The sequence below is a fragment of the Notolabrus celidotus genome, chromosome 20, assembly GCF_009762535.1.
Source record: "Notolabrus celidotus isolate fNotCel1 chromosome 20, fNotCel1.pri, whole genome shotgun sequence".
NCBI lineage: Eukaryota > Metazoa > Chordata > Actinopteri > Labriformes > Labridae > Notolabrus > Notolabrus celidotus.
The window spans coordinates 5,863,630-5,883,014 of NC_048291.1; the positions used below are offsets into that span (position 1 = coordinate 5,863,630).

Genomic DNA, 19,385 nt, shown 5'->3' on the forward strand with positions numbered 1-19,385 from the left:
GACTGTTTTAAGGTCTGTTTCAGGGAACCCTTAATGACTGTTTTAAGGTCCGTCTTTTCTCTATTATTAAACTCAGCTTCAGTTTCAGAGAAGTCTTAGCCGCTGCAGCGTCCAATCAGTGAGAGGTATTCGATAAGGGGGCGTGTCTGTCAGAAAAACAACACTTCCGTGAAGCCTACTCTCGTGTTTCCTCCTTTCCTCTCTCAGCATGGCTCCTCCGGTCAGTCTCCTCCGTCCTGCCTCCTCTCTCCCCCAGCAGAGTTAAGAGCTCTGGGCAGCTGCCTGCTTCTGAGAAGTCACATGACTTACAGAAACTGAGCTGCAGGGGAAAAAAAGTGAAGGGAAGAATCTCTACTGCAGTCATAGGACCAATCCCAGAGCCTGAACTTACTTTCAATTTCACCATTCTCTAAACACTGCAGAGAGTGTTTGGCAGCAGACTCCACCTAAACTCCACAACTCAACTTTAAGCAACAGGTAAGAAACTCTTATTATTATTAGCAGAGGTGGGTAGTAACGAGTTACATTTACTCCGTTACATGTACTTGAGTTATTCTTCATTTTATATTGTTTTATACTCAGACCATCTCTCACGCAAAATTCACCATCCAGATTTGATCCCTTTGTTAATGGTGACATTAACAAAGGGATCAATCACTCTGTCAGAGTGACAACTGTCTTGGATGAACGATCCTCTGCATGATGAAGAGGCATAATTGATCCTCTGTGTTGGCTGTGATCGTAGAGGATCACCATAATGTAATTTATGTTTGAATCAGTAAATAATGAAGCTGTTCATTTCAATTACTGATGCTGCTGTAGAAGAAATGTTAGATATCGAAATGTGATCATTCTCTTATCTGGGGAGTCATCATGATCACTTCATAATCCACCCTCTATTGTTTCATTAATTCACTGTCATTCATTGTTTGGAGTACATTTCTCCCATCGTAACATCTTTGCACTATTTTCTTCTTGGCTTGAGAATCTCTTAAGCCTCTTTAAAGTCCTTCTCACAAGTCCTGATAGTTTTTCACCCAAGAGCTGAGATGCTTTGTGAACAACTTTTATCTCTACCAGGATCTAGTCCTGACTTTCAGGAGAGATTCTAAGAAGATGTGATGATTCAGTGAATTTTCTTGGAATTTGGTCACCATTAGCAAATCCTTGTTCAAGGCATTTGTACTTTGAGTCAAGTAAGAAAGTCATCAAGTAATAAAATGGTGTACTTTGTCCACAGCTGGTCCTGTATATGTGCACTTTGTTATGTACATCATGAGGACATGAGTGCCTCTGTACAAAGGCATCAGAACATTTTGTGACTGTGTCTCGTCTTGATATTCTCTCCACACATATTGAAAATATGTGCTCTTACACTTGCTAATAAGACCTTACATCTGAGTTTGAAGGATTATAAAACACCCAGCATCTTTTTCATTTTTTAAAGTGAAAAGAAAATATGGGGCAGCGTTTGTTAAGTTGTGCGCACTGAAAATAACAGCAACATTTCTCCACATTCAGCTCCAAAACATCATAAAAATGTAGAGTGCATTTTTAAAAGTCACTTTTTTTAATCACATTTAGAGGAATATTTGTGATCTTCTTCACATTTAATTTTGTTGTGAAAAATACATTAAGTTAAAATGATTATTAAATGCAAATGTTAAATATGAATATAAATATCAAATGTAAATCTAAATGTTAAATATAAATCTAAATGTTAAATAGAAATCTAAATGTTAAATAGAAATCTAAATGTTAAATAGAAATCTAAATGTTAAATAGAAATCTAAATGTAAAATGTTGCTCTGCAATCTTAAATATTTTGCTGATATGCAGATTCACACTGCTGCATAGCGGAATAATAATAATAATAATACATTTTATTTAGAAGCGCCTTTCAGAGCACTCAAGGTCGCTTTACAGACAGATAAAAAACACAATAAATAAAAGAACACGATAAGATAAATAAAAACAACAAGCAAAGTAACACCAAGTTAAAAATGAAGCAGTGGAAATTAAGCAGGGAATGCAGTTTGAAACAGATGGGTTTTGAGTTTTGATTTGAAGAGGGGTAGTGAGTCAGAGTTTCGGATGTCCGGTGGGAGTGAGTTCCAGAGTTGGGGAGCAGAGCGACTGAAAGCTCTGCTCCCCATGGTGCTGAGACGGGCAGGGGGCACAGAGAGGTGGAGGGAGGAGGAAGACCTGAGGGAGCGAGAGGGGGTAACGATGTGGAGGAGATCAGAGAGATACGGGGGGAGAGGTTGTGGACGGCCTTGAATGTGTAGAGGAGGATTTTGAAATTGATTCTGAGTTTGACCGGTAGCCAGTGGAGCTGCTGGAATACCAAAATAAAAGCTTCAAAAAGCGATACAGACTTAGCAATAACAACTTAGCTTGTCCGTGCCATAGACTGGGTCAGTCTGCTGATTTAACAGCTGCTTCTTGTACTATTTAACTTCTATTTTTATAATGTAAAAACTACCTCTGCAACTCACCACTGCACTTAATCATATTATTTTAGCCTGTATTAGTCAAGCCTATTTGTTGTTTCTTTGTATTTATAGCTGATGTTATTGTTATTATATTTTTATTTTATTTTTTAGTGTAGTTCTTATTCTTATTCTTATTCTTATGCCTTGTACAAAGAGAGCACAGTTTACTAAGTCAAATTCCTTGTGTTTTCAAGCATACTTATAATAAAGAATAAAGAATAAAGCTGATTCTGATTCTGATTCTGATTCTGAAGCTCAACAGTCACCTCAGAGAGATTCTTCAGGACTGAGTTCATGGCCTTTTTAAACACTTCCAAGTAGGGATGACCACAATTAATCGATTATCGATTAATTGATTGTTAAGAAATTACTCGAAACACACATTTTTCTTATCAATTTTCCGTCACGTGGAACAAACATCATGTGGTCTCATATTACACTCATCTATCAGGGAGGTTTTTTTAAGTTTAAAGCATGTTTCGATGTGAATCAGCTGTTAAAGGTGTTGCGCACAGCGGAGACGCTCAGCTGGCGGCGGCGGCTGTGCGTCAGGTCTCCACGTGCGCTTTTTAAAAGAGGATCAATACAAAACTGCTGCCAACAACGACACGGACACAAAGGTTGACAACTTTAGACAGGTGGGAAGTTCTGGTACGCTACGTTTACAGTGCAGCAACATCAGAGCCGTCTGGGCTTTTCTGCAGCTGGACTGATTATGACCCGGTTGCGCTCCCGGCTGACACCTGACCGAATACACATGTTTATTTTTCTCAATAAGAGCGAGTAGACAGAAAACTGGACGCTGTGAGTCTGAAGTACTTTTCTGTTAGTATTATGAGACTTCACTTTATAAGATTATGTCCGCGGAGAATATTTTGATGAACCTGATCGTTGATATTCTGCGTGTCAAACGTGTGCCCGTATTCAATCCCGTCAGTTATATGCATTGTGTTGCTGTAGAAAATATGATTTAGGGGTAAAACAACATATTTGGCATTGTTTTTGACGTAAGAATAATAATGTTTTTTTAATCAATTAATCGATAATTGATCGTTAACATTTCCAAAAATCGATCACGGAAAATACTTAAAATGTACATCCCTACTTCCAAGTTGTTTTAGTACTTTCAAGTTATGTTTTAAGTAAGATGTACTGAAATAAGTTAAAGGTTAAAAAAGAAAGTTTGGAAGGCATAGATATATTTTTTATTGTAATGTTGGAGTATTAATGTTCTGGAGTTCTGATGACATCTCAGACAGTTTGAAGTTCTAGCTTGTTTTAAAAAATGAAAGTGGGTACATTAGTTTGTGCACATTGCAGCTCCTCTTTCTTTAATGTTTGAAAGTAAACCATGCCTAACAGCATTCATTTTGGCATTTTCCTATTTATGTCACTTTATTAAAGACAGTGTGCACTTCACATTGTTATTAGCATTTCCAATACAGTACAATTTTATATATGATACTACTCACAAGTTACTCACTACTTGAGTAGTTTTTTTTAGGTACTTATTTACTCTTACTCAAGTACTTATTTCTATGAGTACTCTTACTTCTACTTGAGTAACATCATTAGAAAGTAACAGTACTTTTACTTGAGTACTGTTTCGGTTTACTCTACCCACCTCTGATTATTAGTGATGGTGAGATGAAGCCTCATGAGGCATCGAACCACTTGAGCCAATTGGTTCGAGAAAGGGTTCATCTCTCGAAGCTTCATGTGCACATGAAACCACCTACTGGCCAGGTGTATAATCACAGGCAGCTGGATCTTAACCACATAATGTGTGATGCATTGAATTTTGTGTCTGCTATGGGAGTGACTATGAATTACAAAAAATGTATGACCAAATAATTTCTGTACATAAATCATCATACATGTGTATGATAAGATTCAAAGGTTTTTTTCAAAGGTTAAGATCAAGGAAACTATCATCACACTATTGGACAAATTCAGGGAGGGCACAGCCGTGGTTTGGTTGGTGGCCCTGAAAAAGAGACAGTAAGACTGTCATCTGAAAATTTAACAAGATGGCTGTTTTAATGGGAGGACCTGCAGCTGTCAGTGTAAAGAATAAAAAGCAGGGGAGAAAGGACACAGCCCTGGGGGGAGCCCGTGTTTGAAGATGTAACAGAGGACTTGTGTCCATTCACAAAGAATATGCCCCAGGTCAAAATGACCCAGGAAACATAATTTCTGTTCCAGAGAAACGAACATAACCGGAGGGTTAACACAATAACTGAAGAATGTGAAGACTCTTCTGTTCTGCTCTTCAGGAAATCTTTTTTTTTTTTCAGTTCAAACAATCAGATAAGTTTGATACCACACACTCAGTGCAACAGACTCCGCAGCTCTGCAAGTCTTGCTCAATTATGTTTCCTTTCCACCATGAAAAAAGGAAAACAAGTTCTTATTTGTATATTTTGTGCATGCATGTCTTCACCTTCACCTATTTCAACTTTTCTTGATTTCTCTGCTGGTGGACAAAACATGTTACTCCATCTCTACATCAGTGTCATTACATTTATAAGGCTGGACCATAGACTGTATCAAATATGGACGTAGTATCGGTGATGTCACCCATCTGTTTCTGAAGCGCTGTTTTGAGGACATCATCGGCGGCAGCCATATTACTGCTTTCAAGCGATTGTGATGTAAAGAGGCGGGCTTTGATTCTCCTAGCCAACAGCTACAGTGTTCCCGCCTGTAAATCAAGTCAGCTATGCCTCTCATTGGAAGACTCGTAATCTTAATATCTTCAAAATTACTGCGTTAGAAAAAGTTCACCCCCCGTACAGTGTGAGCCGATCAAGAAATAAGCTATCCAGACTACACTTGTTTTTTGTACCAGGCTGTAAACATGTTTATTTCTGCTGTAAAGATCGTTTTTTCTGAATTGGTGTGTATGTGGTTTCGGGTACCTCCGGAGCCAGCCTCAAGTGGACACTCAATGAACTGCAGCTTTTTAGCACTTCTGCATTGGACTCATATTTTAGATTGGTGGTTGCCGCTTGGGCTCGACATCATCATCATGGATGTATATAAGATAAGATAAGATAAGAGATTCCTTTACTTGTCCCACACGGGGAAATTCAAGTGTCAGAGTAACAGAGTAGACAAAGTGCAAAAGAAATAAATAAAGCGAACAAGAGCCTATAAATGAACAATTATTAAAAAGTTATTAGCAATTAAAATTGCAGAAAATTGGCAGCGTGTCTCTTGTTAGTGTCAAGTTTGGATTTTCTGCAGCAAGTTTTCTCATTTGCTTTGTGTTTCCATTGTTGTGTATCTTTAAGTCTTTAGCACGTCTTTCAACCATTGTGCTTTATACAGGTGTAGGGGCATTTATGTTCTCATTTCTATAAATGTTTAAGAGCTTAACTGTTCAACTATTTAACTTTAACGTATTTCCATAAACCAGATATGAGTTAGAGAGGTTATCTTTGATCTAGAAACCAAAAGTTTGGAGTAAAACTGGGCTTCCATTTATGTCTTATCAGGTCAGAGCGTTCACTCATTTGTGATGCAGAAAGGTTAGCTACACAAAATAACTACAAGTGTTCCCTAAAACTTTCTCTGGTTCTCTTTTTTCAGACTCTCTCTCTTGTAGAAATATCAGCAGGACACAGAAACCTCCACCATGTCCACTGCAGACCAGCTGCTGGAGCAAATGTACTCCTGGATCGATCAGAGGGAGCAATGTGCAGAGAAGCTGAAGAAGCTGGCCCGAGAGCTGGAGTCACTCAGGAAGAAATGTAACGCCAGTGAATGTGTCGGCAGCTCAGTGGCTGTGGTAGGAAGTGCATGTTTGATCGGAGCTGGCGTGGCCACTCTGTTGACCGGCGGTGCAGCTGCTCCCTTCTTAGGATTATTAGGAGGAGCGTATACAGGGGTAGGTGTTGGGATATCTGTGATTACTAAAATCACTGAGCACCTCTCGTCCAGTAGCACCATGAAAGATGCAGAGAAGATAGAAAGAAAAAGCAGTGAAATTACAAAAAACATCCAGGACCTGTTTGAGCAGCTGAAGACAGAGACGCAGCTGAAGAAAGAGATGCAGCTGAAGACAGAGACGCAGGGGAGGAGTTACTCTGTGGATCCCAACGACCTGGATCAAGAGGTCACAAATGAAATCCTAATAGCCATTGCCAGGCGAAGTGGACTGCAGCTTCATAATGTGCACATGTTCAAACAGCCCTTTTTTTTTAACGAAGGTGACATGTTGCACAACCCGAGCTTCTCTCACCTTAGTATCACAGTTGGACTTGTCGGTGTTTTAGCATTCTTTACACTGAAACCAAAAGGGAAGAAGTTTGAACTTCTGTTTGTTAAAGGAGGCCAACAACTGGCCAAAGAAGTCTCTAAAACTGGACTTAAAACAGCCCTTAAAGGAGGCGCCATGGTGAGATTCTTATATTAATGTATTGTTGGATTAGTACAAAACACATGAACTGATTTAACTTTGTGTTGAGTCACAATTTATGAATATACACTGAACAAAAATATAAACGCAACACTTTTGTTTTTGCTCCTATTTTTCATGAGCTGAACTCAAAGATCTAAGACTTTTTCTCTCAAATATTGTTCACAAATTCGTCTAAATCTGTGTCAGTGAGCACTTCTCCTTTGCCGAGATAAACCATCCACCTCACAGGTGTGGCGTATCAAGATTAGACAGCATGGTTATTGCACAGGTGTGCATGGGAGCAAAAACAAAAGTGTTGCATTTATATCTTTGTTCTGTGTATTTGTTTATTGTTGAATGATATCAAAACTAAATCTTTTATTGATCCTGTTCATCACCAGGTCGCAGGGGGAGTTATTGGATTGGCATTTGCACTTCCTGAGGCGATTGATCAATGGAAAGAAGCTGTCAAAAACAATCACGTGACCGAAGCGAGCCAATCACTGAGAGATACAGCTGACGACCTCCAGAGGATCAGCAGGACCCTGAGGAAGCAGCTGGATGAGATTCAGTAAGATGCTTTTTGTGATTCATCCTCCCAGATTCTCATATGTGATAGACATGAAGTTTGTAGAGAGCAGCAGCTGTGATAAGACTAGATGGAAAAGAGAGTTGTTAAATAAGGGCCTGTGTCCATTATGCTTTTTTGTGCCAGCAACATATTTTTGATTCAAAAGCAATGCAGTTCAGCCCTCAGCATCCTAAGATCAACTATTAAACACCCCCTGTCACTTCCCCACCAATGACTCATCAAAACAAGGAGGGGCAGGATTTCTAATATCAACTTGGTCAGCTGTATTGGTGGAAGAAAAACCAACTAGACTTGTTTTTACTGTGGTATAATTACTGGGTTTAGACCAGAACACAATCCCTTACCAAGTTCTTTACCATGTTTGAATAAATGCAAATATTACAGATAATTTAGAACAGACCAAGGGACATGGAGGTGACGACAGACAACTTTCTTAACCTAGCAGCAGTGAACACAAGTGAGAAAAGCTCTGAAACTGAGGCCATGAGTGCTGCCAGTTCAAAGAAGGCCCTTGGTGGACGCAGGCCCTCTACTGACAAATTATAACCTTCTTTTTCTCTATTTACTCCTGCAGACAAACGTTTAGGGATTTTGAAGAACTGAAGTGCTGCATTGAAAACAGCGACAGAAGCTCCAAGCAAAAGGAGAACTTTATCAAAACTGTCAAAAAATATTGCGATAATCAAGTAATCTTGGGATGGCTGAACAAAGTGTATGATACTGAGGTCTTCTTCAAACTTGTGGACTTGTTTTACCTTCTGAAACAAGAGCTCGATAAGAAAAAGAAGAAGACGGACAGAGAGGAGATCGACATCATCTTTGTGGCACATGGATCCATTGAAGAGCCTCTGATGTCAGCCAGCAGTCTGCTCCCCCTGTCCACAATCGAAGACGTGGTCCTGTATTCTCCCTGGAACTGTGCTATTGATTCATGTTCAGCTTATGGTATTGCTACAGGAAACCTTGAGCCTGAGCAAAGGGTCTTCCTCTGTACCAACAATAAATGTCCCACTCCTCATGATGGCCACAGACCCACCAAACTGCCCCATTGCTGGAACTCAATGAAGAATGCTGGAGCACGGATGATCCCAAACATCCTTGTCAGCCCTCTGAGAAAGCCAGAAGATAAGGCGTGGAAAGGCTTCCTGTTTCTTCAAGGCAAATATGGTGAGCCTGGGAGAAACCGAGTTGTTATTCCGTACATGCTGCCAAGAGTTTTCGGTTACTCGATGACGTTCCCGCTTTATGTCGTCACTCTGGCCCTGTCGCTAGTGCTCTTCATCTTTCCATTCAAAGCAACTTTCCACCTCGCTGCTTGTCTGGGTAGATCTTCACCAACAACGCTGTCCGAGCAGGGTGAGAGCCTGAACCAGCAGTATTCATGCACTATTGACGACACAGCAATGACATGCCCAGAGGGAATGTTTTATGAACACCCTGAGCTGTACAGAGCTCTGAGGGCTGTGTTTGATCGATAGGTCATTTCCATAGACTGTATAAAATATGGTTGAGTATCCGTGACGTCACCCATCTGTTCCTGAGATCTGTTTTGAAGCCAATCGACGGCGGCAGCCATATTGGAAATGCGGAACTCAACCAGGCAGAGTGTGACGTAGTGTGAGCCTCCTAGCCAACAGCTATGTGTTTCCGACCAGGAGTCACGTCAGTCATGTCCTTATTTGGGCAAAAACTTATAATCTTAATATCTTCTGAACCGTCATGTTAGAAAATAATTCACCCCCCATACAGTGTGTGCCATTAGAGAGATTAGCTTCATAGAGCCAAGCCGTTTTTTGAACCAGGCTGTTAACATGTTTATTAATGCTGCAAAGGTCGTCTTTATCCCATTCATGTCTATGTGGTTTCTGATGTTTCTGCAGCCAGCCTCAAGTGGATTCTTGATGTATTGCAGTTTATAACACTTCAGCATGGGCTTCATCGTTTGAGACCGGAGGTTGCCGCTTGGTCATTTCACTGCAAAAACTACAGGAGCCCCGAGGGCTCAAATTAATCCTAAGAAAGAGACAAAAGTCGTGGAAATTAAGATAAACATTTTGACCACAGACAAATAATCTAGAAAATGCAACAGATATATACAATACAACCCAAACCCCCAAAAGCCTTCTGAAAGCAGCTGCATGAAAATGTAGTGAGGCAGTGGGTGCATAGTGAGTACAGGTGGAGGGACATTTCTTTTGGGTAACAGTCCTGTCACTCATACGCGATGAACTGTTGTAAATATATAAAAAATGACGTTAAATCTGTATAATCAGAATAACTAAGGGAACCTAATCTTTGACCATTACATCCGATGACTTTCCAGTGAAACACATAGACATGTCAGTTCAAATTCCATTTCACTGACAGTCAGGACACCAAAAAGGTGTTATCATAATCAAATATTTCATATAAGTCGATATCGATAATTATCACCATAAATATCAAATTATTGTTTCATTTAAATGATGAAATTTTTGTTTTCTAATAAGCTTCTTGAATCCATTATTTCTGACAGTGCTAACAGGAAGCTTCTTACAACTGTCATTCTAGCATTATCCAGTTGTACCAGTGACACGATATCAGGAGAAAAGTTATAACGCATATATAATACTGTAACAACTCTACTGTTTGTTAAACGTGTTCAGTGTAGATGCTCTTAATTCCTACAGTGTTGACAGTCAGTGAAGGAATCAGGAGAGGTGTAGAGTGTGAGCTGGAGAGAGGAGAGGACAAGAGGAGAAGTTCTTCATTCATTCAAACTTTGATTGTTGTTTTGTTGGTTGGCGTGATCACGGCCGACAGTGACCCGTTGTTAAAACTCAACGTGTTCACGAATCGGCTCGTCATCCCTACAGCGTCCGGACGGACGCTACAGTTCATCTACATTTTCTGTAGGACTTAGTAAATGTCATTCATTCTTCTGCTTGTCAGAGCCCCCGTGGTGAGAGCTTTTTAGACTCTGATCCGGACTACAGTCCTGAGCAAAGCACCTCATCAGGTCAGAGGGGACAGGCTTGAGGTGGAGCGAGAGGGGCAGTCAATAGAGTCAGGGGAAGCAGAGGCAGGAGACGGGGACTCCAGGGTGCACGCCAGGGAAAATGTACGCGCAGGAGGCGGGCAGAACTGCAGGACGGGATTTGATTGGTTTAAAATTTTGGGTCCCAAAAAACGGTGATTGGTTGGTGTTTTCCCAGGTTTACTCCGGCTGTAGATAGCAAATTTTCTTCGCTCTTTTTTAAGAACACATTATGTATTGATTGCCATCAGGACTTAAATATCATTTTAACCAGTATAACAAAAAGTGTATCTTAATCTGATTACCAACCCCAGCTTTAAAATGAGATTTAGTTTGTAGATTCTTATTTTTCACAGGTTGAAGTAATTTGCATAACTTGATTTAAATTTACAACAAAGATATATTCAACTGTATACTGTATGTAATTACAGGTTTGTTTATATCAAATTTGTATTGAACATTTGTAATATTTATATTGAGAAAAAATTATACCACGATAATTATCGTTATTGAATTATCGCCCAGCCCTAGATACGCTGACACCAAATACAGCCACATTTCTGTGTCTGGATTGTTTTTGAGACTTGTTCTTTTTCTGTTATTTTCTTTTTTCATAATGTGTTAGGACTTTGTATTTTTGTGAATCAAAAGTAATCTTGAGTAGCTGACTGATTCAAAGAGACAAGCAGTCACTGATCATAGATAACAGTTAAAATGCATTATGTTGTGTTTGCTACAGTTTGGAATTCAAATGTTCAAAGTGTAGTGCTAATAAAACAGATTATTGCTGCATGAACTTTGAGTGTCTGAAGTTATTCCTTCTGTCTGTAAGCTGTATTTATAGAGTGGATGTATCTGGCTCCAGTGGTTTGTGGACGACTGTTTTGAAACCTCTAGTCTGTGATTTGAACTGTCTTAGTTTTCAACTCAACTCAACTTTATTTAAAGAGCACTTTTCATACATACAGGCATGCTGAGGGACAGGAAACAACAGAAATGGTAAAATAATAAAAGACATGATCATTTAAAATACTTAGAAATTAAATAAAATCAATTCAGAAAAATGAATGAAATAAAAGAGTAGAGAGAGAAATTAGAAATCTGTTTAAATTAAGAGGAGCAGATAAATATAATACATAAATAGAAAACTAACAGTATGTAAGTAAGTCAAAATATTACTAGAAAGAAGGAATACAATAAGATATAAATACGAATAAAATCCAAATTCAATTCAATTCAATAATAATAAAGTAAATACAGAAGCGTACAATAGTTAGAATTTTGTAAAGTTGTGCACACTGAAAATAACGGCTACATTTCTCCACATGTAGCTACAAAATGTCATAAAAATAGAGAGTGAATTTTTAAGTCACTTTTTTATCACAATTAGAGGAATATTTGTTATCTTCTGTACATTTAATTTTGTTGTGTATAAAATATATTGAGTTAAAATCACTGTTAAATATAATATATGAATTTAAATCTAAATGTTGATTGTTAAATCTAAATTTTAAATGTGAAATATTCATTTTAAATATAAATCTAAATGTTGATTGTTAAATATAAATATTAAATGTTAAATCTAAATTTTAAATCTAAATCTAAATGTTGATATTTAAATATAAATATAAATCTGAATGTTGATTGTTAAATATAAATTTTAAATATAAATCTAAATGTTTATTGTTAAATCTTAATTTTAAATGTTAAATATAATTTTAAATATAAATCAAAATGTTGATTGTTAAATATAAATTTTAAATATTAAATATTCAATTTAAATATAAATATAAATGTTGATAGTTAATTCTAAATTTTAAATGTTAAATATAAATTTTAAATATAAATCTAAATGTTGTTTGTATATTCCAAATTTTAAGTGTTGCTCTGGAATCCTAAATATTTAGCTAATATGCAAATTCACACTGTCTCCTAACGGAGATACCAAAATAAAAGCTTCATAAAGTGATACAGACTGTTTGAACCAAATTTGATCAGGGGGGTGAATATCAAAAAACAGAAGCCCTGCGTTGCATCCTCCCTACTTTATGGTTTATTTGACCCTACATGGAATCATCATTTACAAGAGAGTAGAGATTTTGACAACAAGCAATAAGAAATATGTGAACTGCAGGAATAAATCTTAAGAGTAGAATCATTTTCTTATCACTGTCTATAAAATCAGACTTCTTTTTGCTATCAGAGCAGGTTAAAGCACATGAACAATCTTACAGGACACCACATCCACTTCTTAAATTCAGTCTGCAGCCACACTTGTACACCTCTCTCTCTCTCTCTCTCTCTCTCTCTCTCTCTCTCTCTCTCTCTCTCTCTCTCTCTCTCTCTCTCTCTCTCTCTCTTTCTCTCTCTCTCTCTCTCTCTATTTGAGACACACCTTCATAGTGACTCTAAACAAGGTCGTTTACAGGAAATCACAGCTGCATGATGATGATAATGGAAGGTCTTAAATGGTTTGGTTGCTTCATTGTAGATGTTCCTTATTTAAAAAATGTTTTTTTTTAAAATCCTTATTTACTTTTGTTCATTGCCTTCACAATGCACCCAAATTGACTTGAAGCACTTTGTTACCCGTACTGATCTTGTTTCCTCTTTTCTAGATCTTTGCTTGTGTTCTTCTTGTTCTTGTATGCACGTCGCTTTGGATAAACGCGTCTGCTAAATGACATTGTAACATTGTAACATTGTAGCATTGTAACATTGTAGCATTGTAGCATTGTAACATTGTAACATTGTAGCATTGTAGCATTGTAGCATTGTAGCATTGTAACATTGTTGCATTGTAGCATTGTAACATTGTAACATTGTAGCATTGTAACATTGTAACATTGTAACATTGTAGCATTGTAGCATTATCACAGTCAAAGAATCCTGTCACAACAAAACTAAAGACATATGAACTAATGCATTATCAAGATAACAAGTTGTTGTGCTGCATATTTCTGTGGCTGACTCTGGATTACATCTGTTAATGCAAAAGTGTCCAATGTTAGGTAAGACAGGTGTTTTTACAGTAAGTCTCCAGAGTTATCAGTGTTGTGTCTCAGCCAAGAAACCTCTGACCTCAGAGGTCAGACTCTTTCCTCCTCTCACTGTGAATGTGCTCGCTTCAAGGAAATGAAACAATGAAGGGACTTTTAGAATCATGCAGGTGTCCAAGTGAGGGGTTAATCACGACACTCAGCTGTTTCTATCAAGAGATTATGAATTTTGGAAGCCTCGGGGAATAACACTGAGGTATTCCCCAAGAATACAGTAGTTTCATTTTCACCTGTAAGTGCTTTATAACCCCTGAATCTCAATCAGCCAATAGTAAAACAGAACTTTATGGTTTTCCCCTCCTGCCTCCAGAAAGCTGATAAAGGTGAGGTTAAAGTGAAAGTCTTCATCTTTTTCAACCACCTGAAGACATCACTCTCGAAATCAGGTGAGATCCATGTTACTATGTTTTTAGTGATCATCTCACTTTAAAAAAAAAAAGATTATTTCACTCAATATTTTTTTGAGCTTTCAGTTTAGCTTTTGATCTTTTGAACAGCAGATAAATATCCATACACGATACTGATACTGTCTCCTTTGTTCCTCCGGACTTTCAAACACTTCTTTCAAAAGTCAGCATATTATGGGGTAGAGCTGAGGTTTGGTTCATGAGTGAATTTTAGTCAACTTAAAATTTATATACTGTCTTACTTTAAATCATTATAGATAAACAGTACTAGTCAAAAGTTTGGAAACACCTTCTCATTCAATGTTTTTTATTCATTTTAATTATTTTCAACATTGTAGATTAATACTGAAGACATCAGAACTATGACAGAACATATGTAGAATTATTTAATGAACAAAAAAGTGTTAAACAAAGCAGAACATGTTTTATATTTTAGATTATTGTCTCCTGGAATGGTTTCTAATTAACATGATCCTTGTCAAGAGTTCATTTGTAGAATGACTTGCCTTCTTAATGTGTTTGAGACCATCAGTTGTGTTGTTCAGAGGTAGGGTTAGTACACAATGGGTGGCCCTATTTGACTGCTGTTGTAATCCAGATTATGGCAAAACTAGATTATTTTATAGTTTTGATGTCTTCAGTGTTAATCTACAATGTTGAAAATAATTAAAATAAATAACAACTATTGTATTTATTTTTTAATTTATGGTGGATTATTTAATTATTTATTTAGTTATCAATCAGATTTTATCACCGTATGACTTTTACAGATTACCTCTCAGAAGTTCAATATTTTATTCTGTTTTACTTTTACTTTGTGTGTACTTTCAGTGAAGCATCTTGGTGTTTTTACTGATTTAATCTTTTAGTGTTTTGTTATCTTAACAATTTATTATATTTTGGTGAGTTGAATTTCCTGTACTGAGTTTTAACATCTTATTTTTCCTCCAGTGTTTTCCAAATAAGATATCATGGCATCAGAATTTTTCTAAAACTTTATTTTTATTATTATTATTATTATTATTATTATTATTATTATTATTATTATTATTATTATTATAATTAATATTAATTAATGATAATTATTATTATTTGTTGTGGTTATTATTATTATTATTATTATTATTATTATTATTATTATTAATTAATTAATGATAATACTAATAATTATTATTAATGATTATTAATTATGGTTGTTATTATTATTATTATTATTATTATTATTAATTAATAAATAATAATAATAATAATTATTATTATTATTATTATTATTATTATCACTGTTGTTGTTGTTATTGTTATTATTATCATATCATGTTGGTTGGGTCAGTGGGGTCCTCTTTTTGTACTTTTGTATTTATTCTACTTTATTACTACCATTAATATTTTCATGTACAGCACTTTGTGTTACAATAGCATTGTATGAAAAGTGAAAATAGTTAAAGTGTTGACAGTTTGGTACTTTCCATGAGCCTGGTCATTTGATGAAACTTTAAAAAGAATCTCATTCTGGTCCTGTTCTTCACCAGGATGTAGGGGGAGCTGTTGGAATGGCTTTCAAACTTCCTGGGACAAAAGCCAGCCCTTCACTGAGAGGTACAGTGGACCCCAGTTTTAAGATCAGGATGGCACGGACGCTGCATTTCAACCAATTATCGTATGAAGGTTTGTTTGGTCCCCCAAACAGGAAATCTGTTGAACATGAGAAACTGATGCGTTCGGCAATACATAAGTGTGAGGATGAAACTGTCTTGCAATGGTTGAAACAGAATTCTCAATCTGCAGCCTTCGAAAAACTTGGCGAGATGTTTAACTTCATAAAAAAACACATCAATGAGGAAGAGAAGAAAGACCACGGGGACAATATTGACATCATTTTCATGGCACACGGAGCGATCAGAGACTCTTTGATCCCAGCCTGCTGCCTCCTACCTCTGCCCACCGTCACAGATGTGATCCTGTACTCCCCCTGGAACTGCACTCTTAATGCGGATGCAGCGTATGGCATTGCTGCCGGCGTCATGAAGCCGCAGCACAGAGTTTTTAACTGCAGCATAAGCTCTGGCTGTCCAACTCCAAATGGAGAGCATCTTCCTGCAAAACTTCCAAACCACTGGAACTCAATGAAGAGAGCTGGAGAAGAAGCGGTACCAAACATCACACTCAGTCCTCTTAATCCACCAAAGGATGGGTACTTAAACAAGTTTGAGACCTTCACAAAGAAACATGGTCTACCTGAGAGAAACCGCATCATCATCCAGTACATCATCCCAGCAGACAAAACTTCCCAGCAGGAGACTCAAAGCGTCCCGTTCTACGTTGTATCCTTGGCCCTGTCACTGGCGCTGGTGGGCAGCAGGTTCAAAGCCACCATCCATCTCGTCACTTGTCTCGGGGATCGGTCTGCTGGAAGGAAATTTGATAAAGAGTATCTGAAGAACCAGTATGCCTGCACTGTGGACAACACCATGATGACTGCTTCACCAGACATGTTCAAGAAAAGACTATTTTTGAACTTTTGGACACTTTTTGAAACATAGAAAGCTTTAATGTATGTGGCACTTTAGCAGAGTTTCTTCTACACCACTCTCTGCTGTAAACTCAACTGTAGCACAATCTCTGACGACCATATAAGCCACATACATGAATCTATCTATTCCTAAAGACCAATGTGTGAAAAACAATGTACATTAAAAACAGAAGAGGCAAATTGAAATCTTCCGTTAGCATGTCCAGTCTCCCTGTTGACCAATGTTTATTTTCTTAATCAGAAACAATATTTGCACTCCGTCACTTTGCTGTTGTTCTAATGATTCTGTAACTTTCTGTCAGATTTCATGTAAAAATTCAGATTCCAATCTCTTGATTTCACTACATGTGTGCCCCGAGATCTATGCAGGCTATATTTACTGTACTCCACTAAAAATATGCAATGAGTATATTTATAGAAGGGAAGCTGCAAGACAGATACAGGGACAGCATACACCGTGTACACACTACCAACAATTTTGTACAGATAAGAAATTATTTTAGGGGTTGAATTTATTTTTCTGAATAGAAAAACAGCCAATAATCTCTGCCATTATTTATATATATATATTTATATAAAAATTGCATTGATGTAGATAAATGTCCACCACTGTAATCTTGTTATCCACCACTTTGTTATGAAATTTTAAAGTGAAATCAATTTCATTTTAATGTCAAATCTCTGGTACTTCCTTGAATGTACATTTTTAATCCTAGAAGAATAAAAGTGTCATTATTTCAACTAGTCTGATGATGCATTGCTTATGAAAGACAGAGGGAAGTTTACTTGTTGACCTTAGCAGCACTCATCTAGCAGACTTTGAATGTTCAGATTTAATCATAACAGCAGATGGAAACATCGTTGAAGAGTTTATCCACTGTAAACATGTGCCTTTTAATCGATGTCTGCACTACAGCTGTTGATATATGAAGCTGTTTTCATGACCTGACTGTGAACCTATCATATTGGACCCTGATGTGCCTGAAAATACAGATGCATTGGTGCAGATGTGAAACAAAAATGGGGCGTGTGATCACTGAGAAAAATATGTTTTTGATAATAAAAGAACAAAAGGTACAAACTAAAGTTACTAAAATGTCTTAAGAAAACACGAGGATAACATTTACTTTGCGGTGTGGTTGTTGGGGCTCTGAACTGAATGCAGGAGGTGTGGCAATGGTGCGTTGAAAGGAAGCAGTGTGGACACTGTTGGACGAACATTGATTAAATATCTATTTGTGAAGTATGGGTAGAGGGCACGTGACAGTGGTACATTGGACATCTTGTTAACTTGTCCAAAATGTCTTGTTAATACTGGTATTTTGTCATTCTCATTATTTGTGCACTATTTCATTATTGTTATTTTTTCTTTATTGTTTGATACAGTATTTTCTTCTCTGTTTGTTGTTTTGTCTATTTGTCTGTTTGTTTTTTATTATTTTTCATGCCAGTCAAAGTCACACATTTTATCGTTATTTATTTTATTTTTTTTCACTCTTCGGCTTGGCACTATTTTGTCCTGTATGTTGTTGATATGTTTTGTTAAAAATTCAAAATCCAATAAAGTTGAGTAATAAATAAGAAAACACGAGGATAGAGAAACAGAGAACACAGGGAAGACTTACAATGATCCAACACAGGACAGGGGAAACAGAGGAACTAAATACACATTGGCCCAATCTCAATGTCCTCCCTAAGCCCTGAGACCTTGACTTAACTTATTACACCTGGAAAGTGGTTGAGGGCAGGAGGCTGTAAGGGCTCAAACTATAGAACTGGAACTTTGAGACCTCTCACGTAACCTGCATGACATCACCAGCTCACCTTAGCGATATTAGGGATTTTTATTGCACAATTTTTACTTTCCTCAAATTCAAGGTGCTTAAGGGACAGACTGACTGCCATGTGATCCAGGCTCTTGCTGTACAGACTGCTTAACCACACAATGTAGAATATATAAATATGCTATGTAACTTTAATATATAAATTATACTGGATACACATATATGTGAAGATAAATAGATTAAGGCTGTTTTCTATATTCATATTTACAGGCAAACTTTTTAAACTTTTAATTTCATTGGAACTTTCATGCTTCTTTTTAACTGTCACACTTTTTTTAAACTTCCATGTTACGGCGTTCGTTTACCTTTCCATGCTCACGGGCTTCCCCTGGGAATCCCGTGTGTCACGTCACAATGCTGTGAACTCTGGGTGATTCCCTTATGCTAAGTCTGCAAAAATGCACTCTTACGGAAAGGGTGCATAAAGGGCTCAAAAAGTCTGGGGGAGATCCCTCACACACTTGATGATTTGACAGTGGGACAGCCCTAAGCCCTCAAGGATTTAGTGGGAACACGCCTCAAAGTCAGTGTCTGTTTCCGAAACCGCCTACTATACTAGCAGTATGTACTGATTTGTGAACAAGAGCAAAATCTGCAGTATGCCAAAACTCCCCAGATGTCTACTGATATGGGAAAATATCTCAGTATGCATCGTACCAGTCTGCCTCACGTACTGTTTCCCATAATGCACAGCGCTCGTTCTGCTTTTTCTTTTTCCTCATTTTTTGATGGGAGGAAATCTGTTTTTGGGTACTGTGAAAGTTATCAAATTACATATAAACCACTTCCTAAGTTTTTAAATCATAAATGGATGCTAAATAAGCATTTTATTTATCGGCTTCGCCGTTGTTTACTTCCGCTTTCCGAAACCGGAAATCCAGTGAAGTCTGGCTCAGCATACTGCATGACAGATCGAACAGAACAGTCACACTACATACTAAATTCAAACGCAGTATGTAGTAGGCAATACCTACTGCCTACTACATTAGTAAGTAGTATGTAGCAGGCTGTTTCGGAAACAGCCAGTGAGTGCTTGA

General features: G+C 37.3%; 2 protein-coding genes across 3 annotated transcripts; both read left to right on the top strand.

Annotated features, from left to right (window-relative positions):
- The first annotated feature begins 175 nt into the window (after positions 1-175).
- Positions 176-11,304, top strand: LOC117831716. 2 transcript variants are annotated; one of them, XM_034710522.1, is made up of 5 exons: positions 190-477; positions 6,090-6,897; positions 7,302-7,471; positions 8,067-8,970; positions 9,458-9,952. In XM_034710522.1, exons 2-4 carry the CDS (start codon positions 6,136-6,138, stop codon positions 8,968-8,970), a joined length of 1,836 nt encoding a protein of 611 aa, XP_034566413.1. In that variant the 5' UTR covers positions 190-477; positions 6,090-6,135; the 3' UTR covers positions 9,458-9,952. The 2 variants fall into 2 exon arrangements, with proteins under 2 accessions (XP_034566412.1, XP_034566413.1); XM_034710521.1 differs by having other exon boundaries at positions 176-477; positions 8,067-11,304.
- A 2,575-nt stretch (positions 11,305-13,879) lies between these two features.
- LOC117832678 lies at positions 13,880-17,868 on the top strand. The gene is made up of 2 exons (XM_034711904.1): positions 13,880-13,953; positions 15,504-17,868. The coding sequence occupies exon 2, from the start codon at positions 15,525-15,527 to the stop codon at positions 16,512-16,514; it is 990 nt and encodes a 329-aa protein (XP_034567795.1). The 5' UTR covers positions 13,880-13,953; positions 15,504-15,524; the 3' UTR covers positions 16,515-17,868.
- The last annotated feature ends 1,517 nt before the right edge of the window (positions 17,869-19,385 follow it).

Bases quoted from the DNA above. Each gene is read 5' to 3' on its own strand.
- LOC117831716 (XM_034710521.1), top strand. From the start codon at position 6,136: ATGTCCACTGCAGACCAGCTGCTGGAGCAAATGTACTCCTGGATCGAT. The intron at 6,898-7,301 runs GTGAGATTCTTA...GTTCATCACCAG, and splicing joins CCCTTAAAGGAGGCGCCATG to GTCGCAGGGGGAGTTATTGG. The intron at 7,472-8,066 runs GTAAGATGCTTT...TTACTCCTGCAG, and splicing joins AAGCAGCTGGATGAGATTCA to ACAAACGTTTAGGGATTTTG.
- LOC117832678 (XM_034711904.1), top strand. From the start codon at position 15,525: ATGGCTTTCAAACTTCCTGGGACAAAAGCCAGCCCTTCACTGAGAGGT.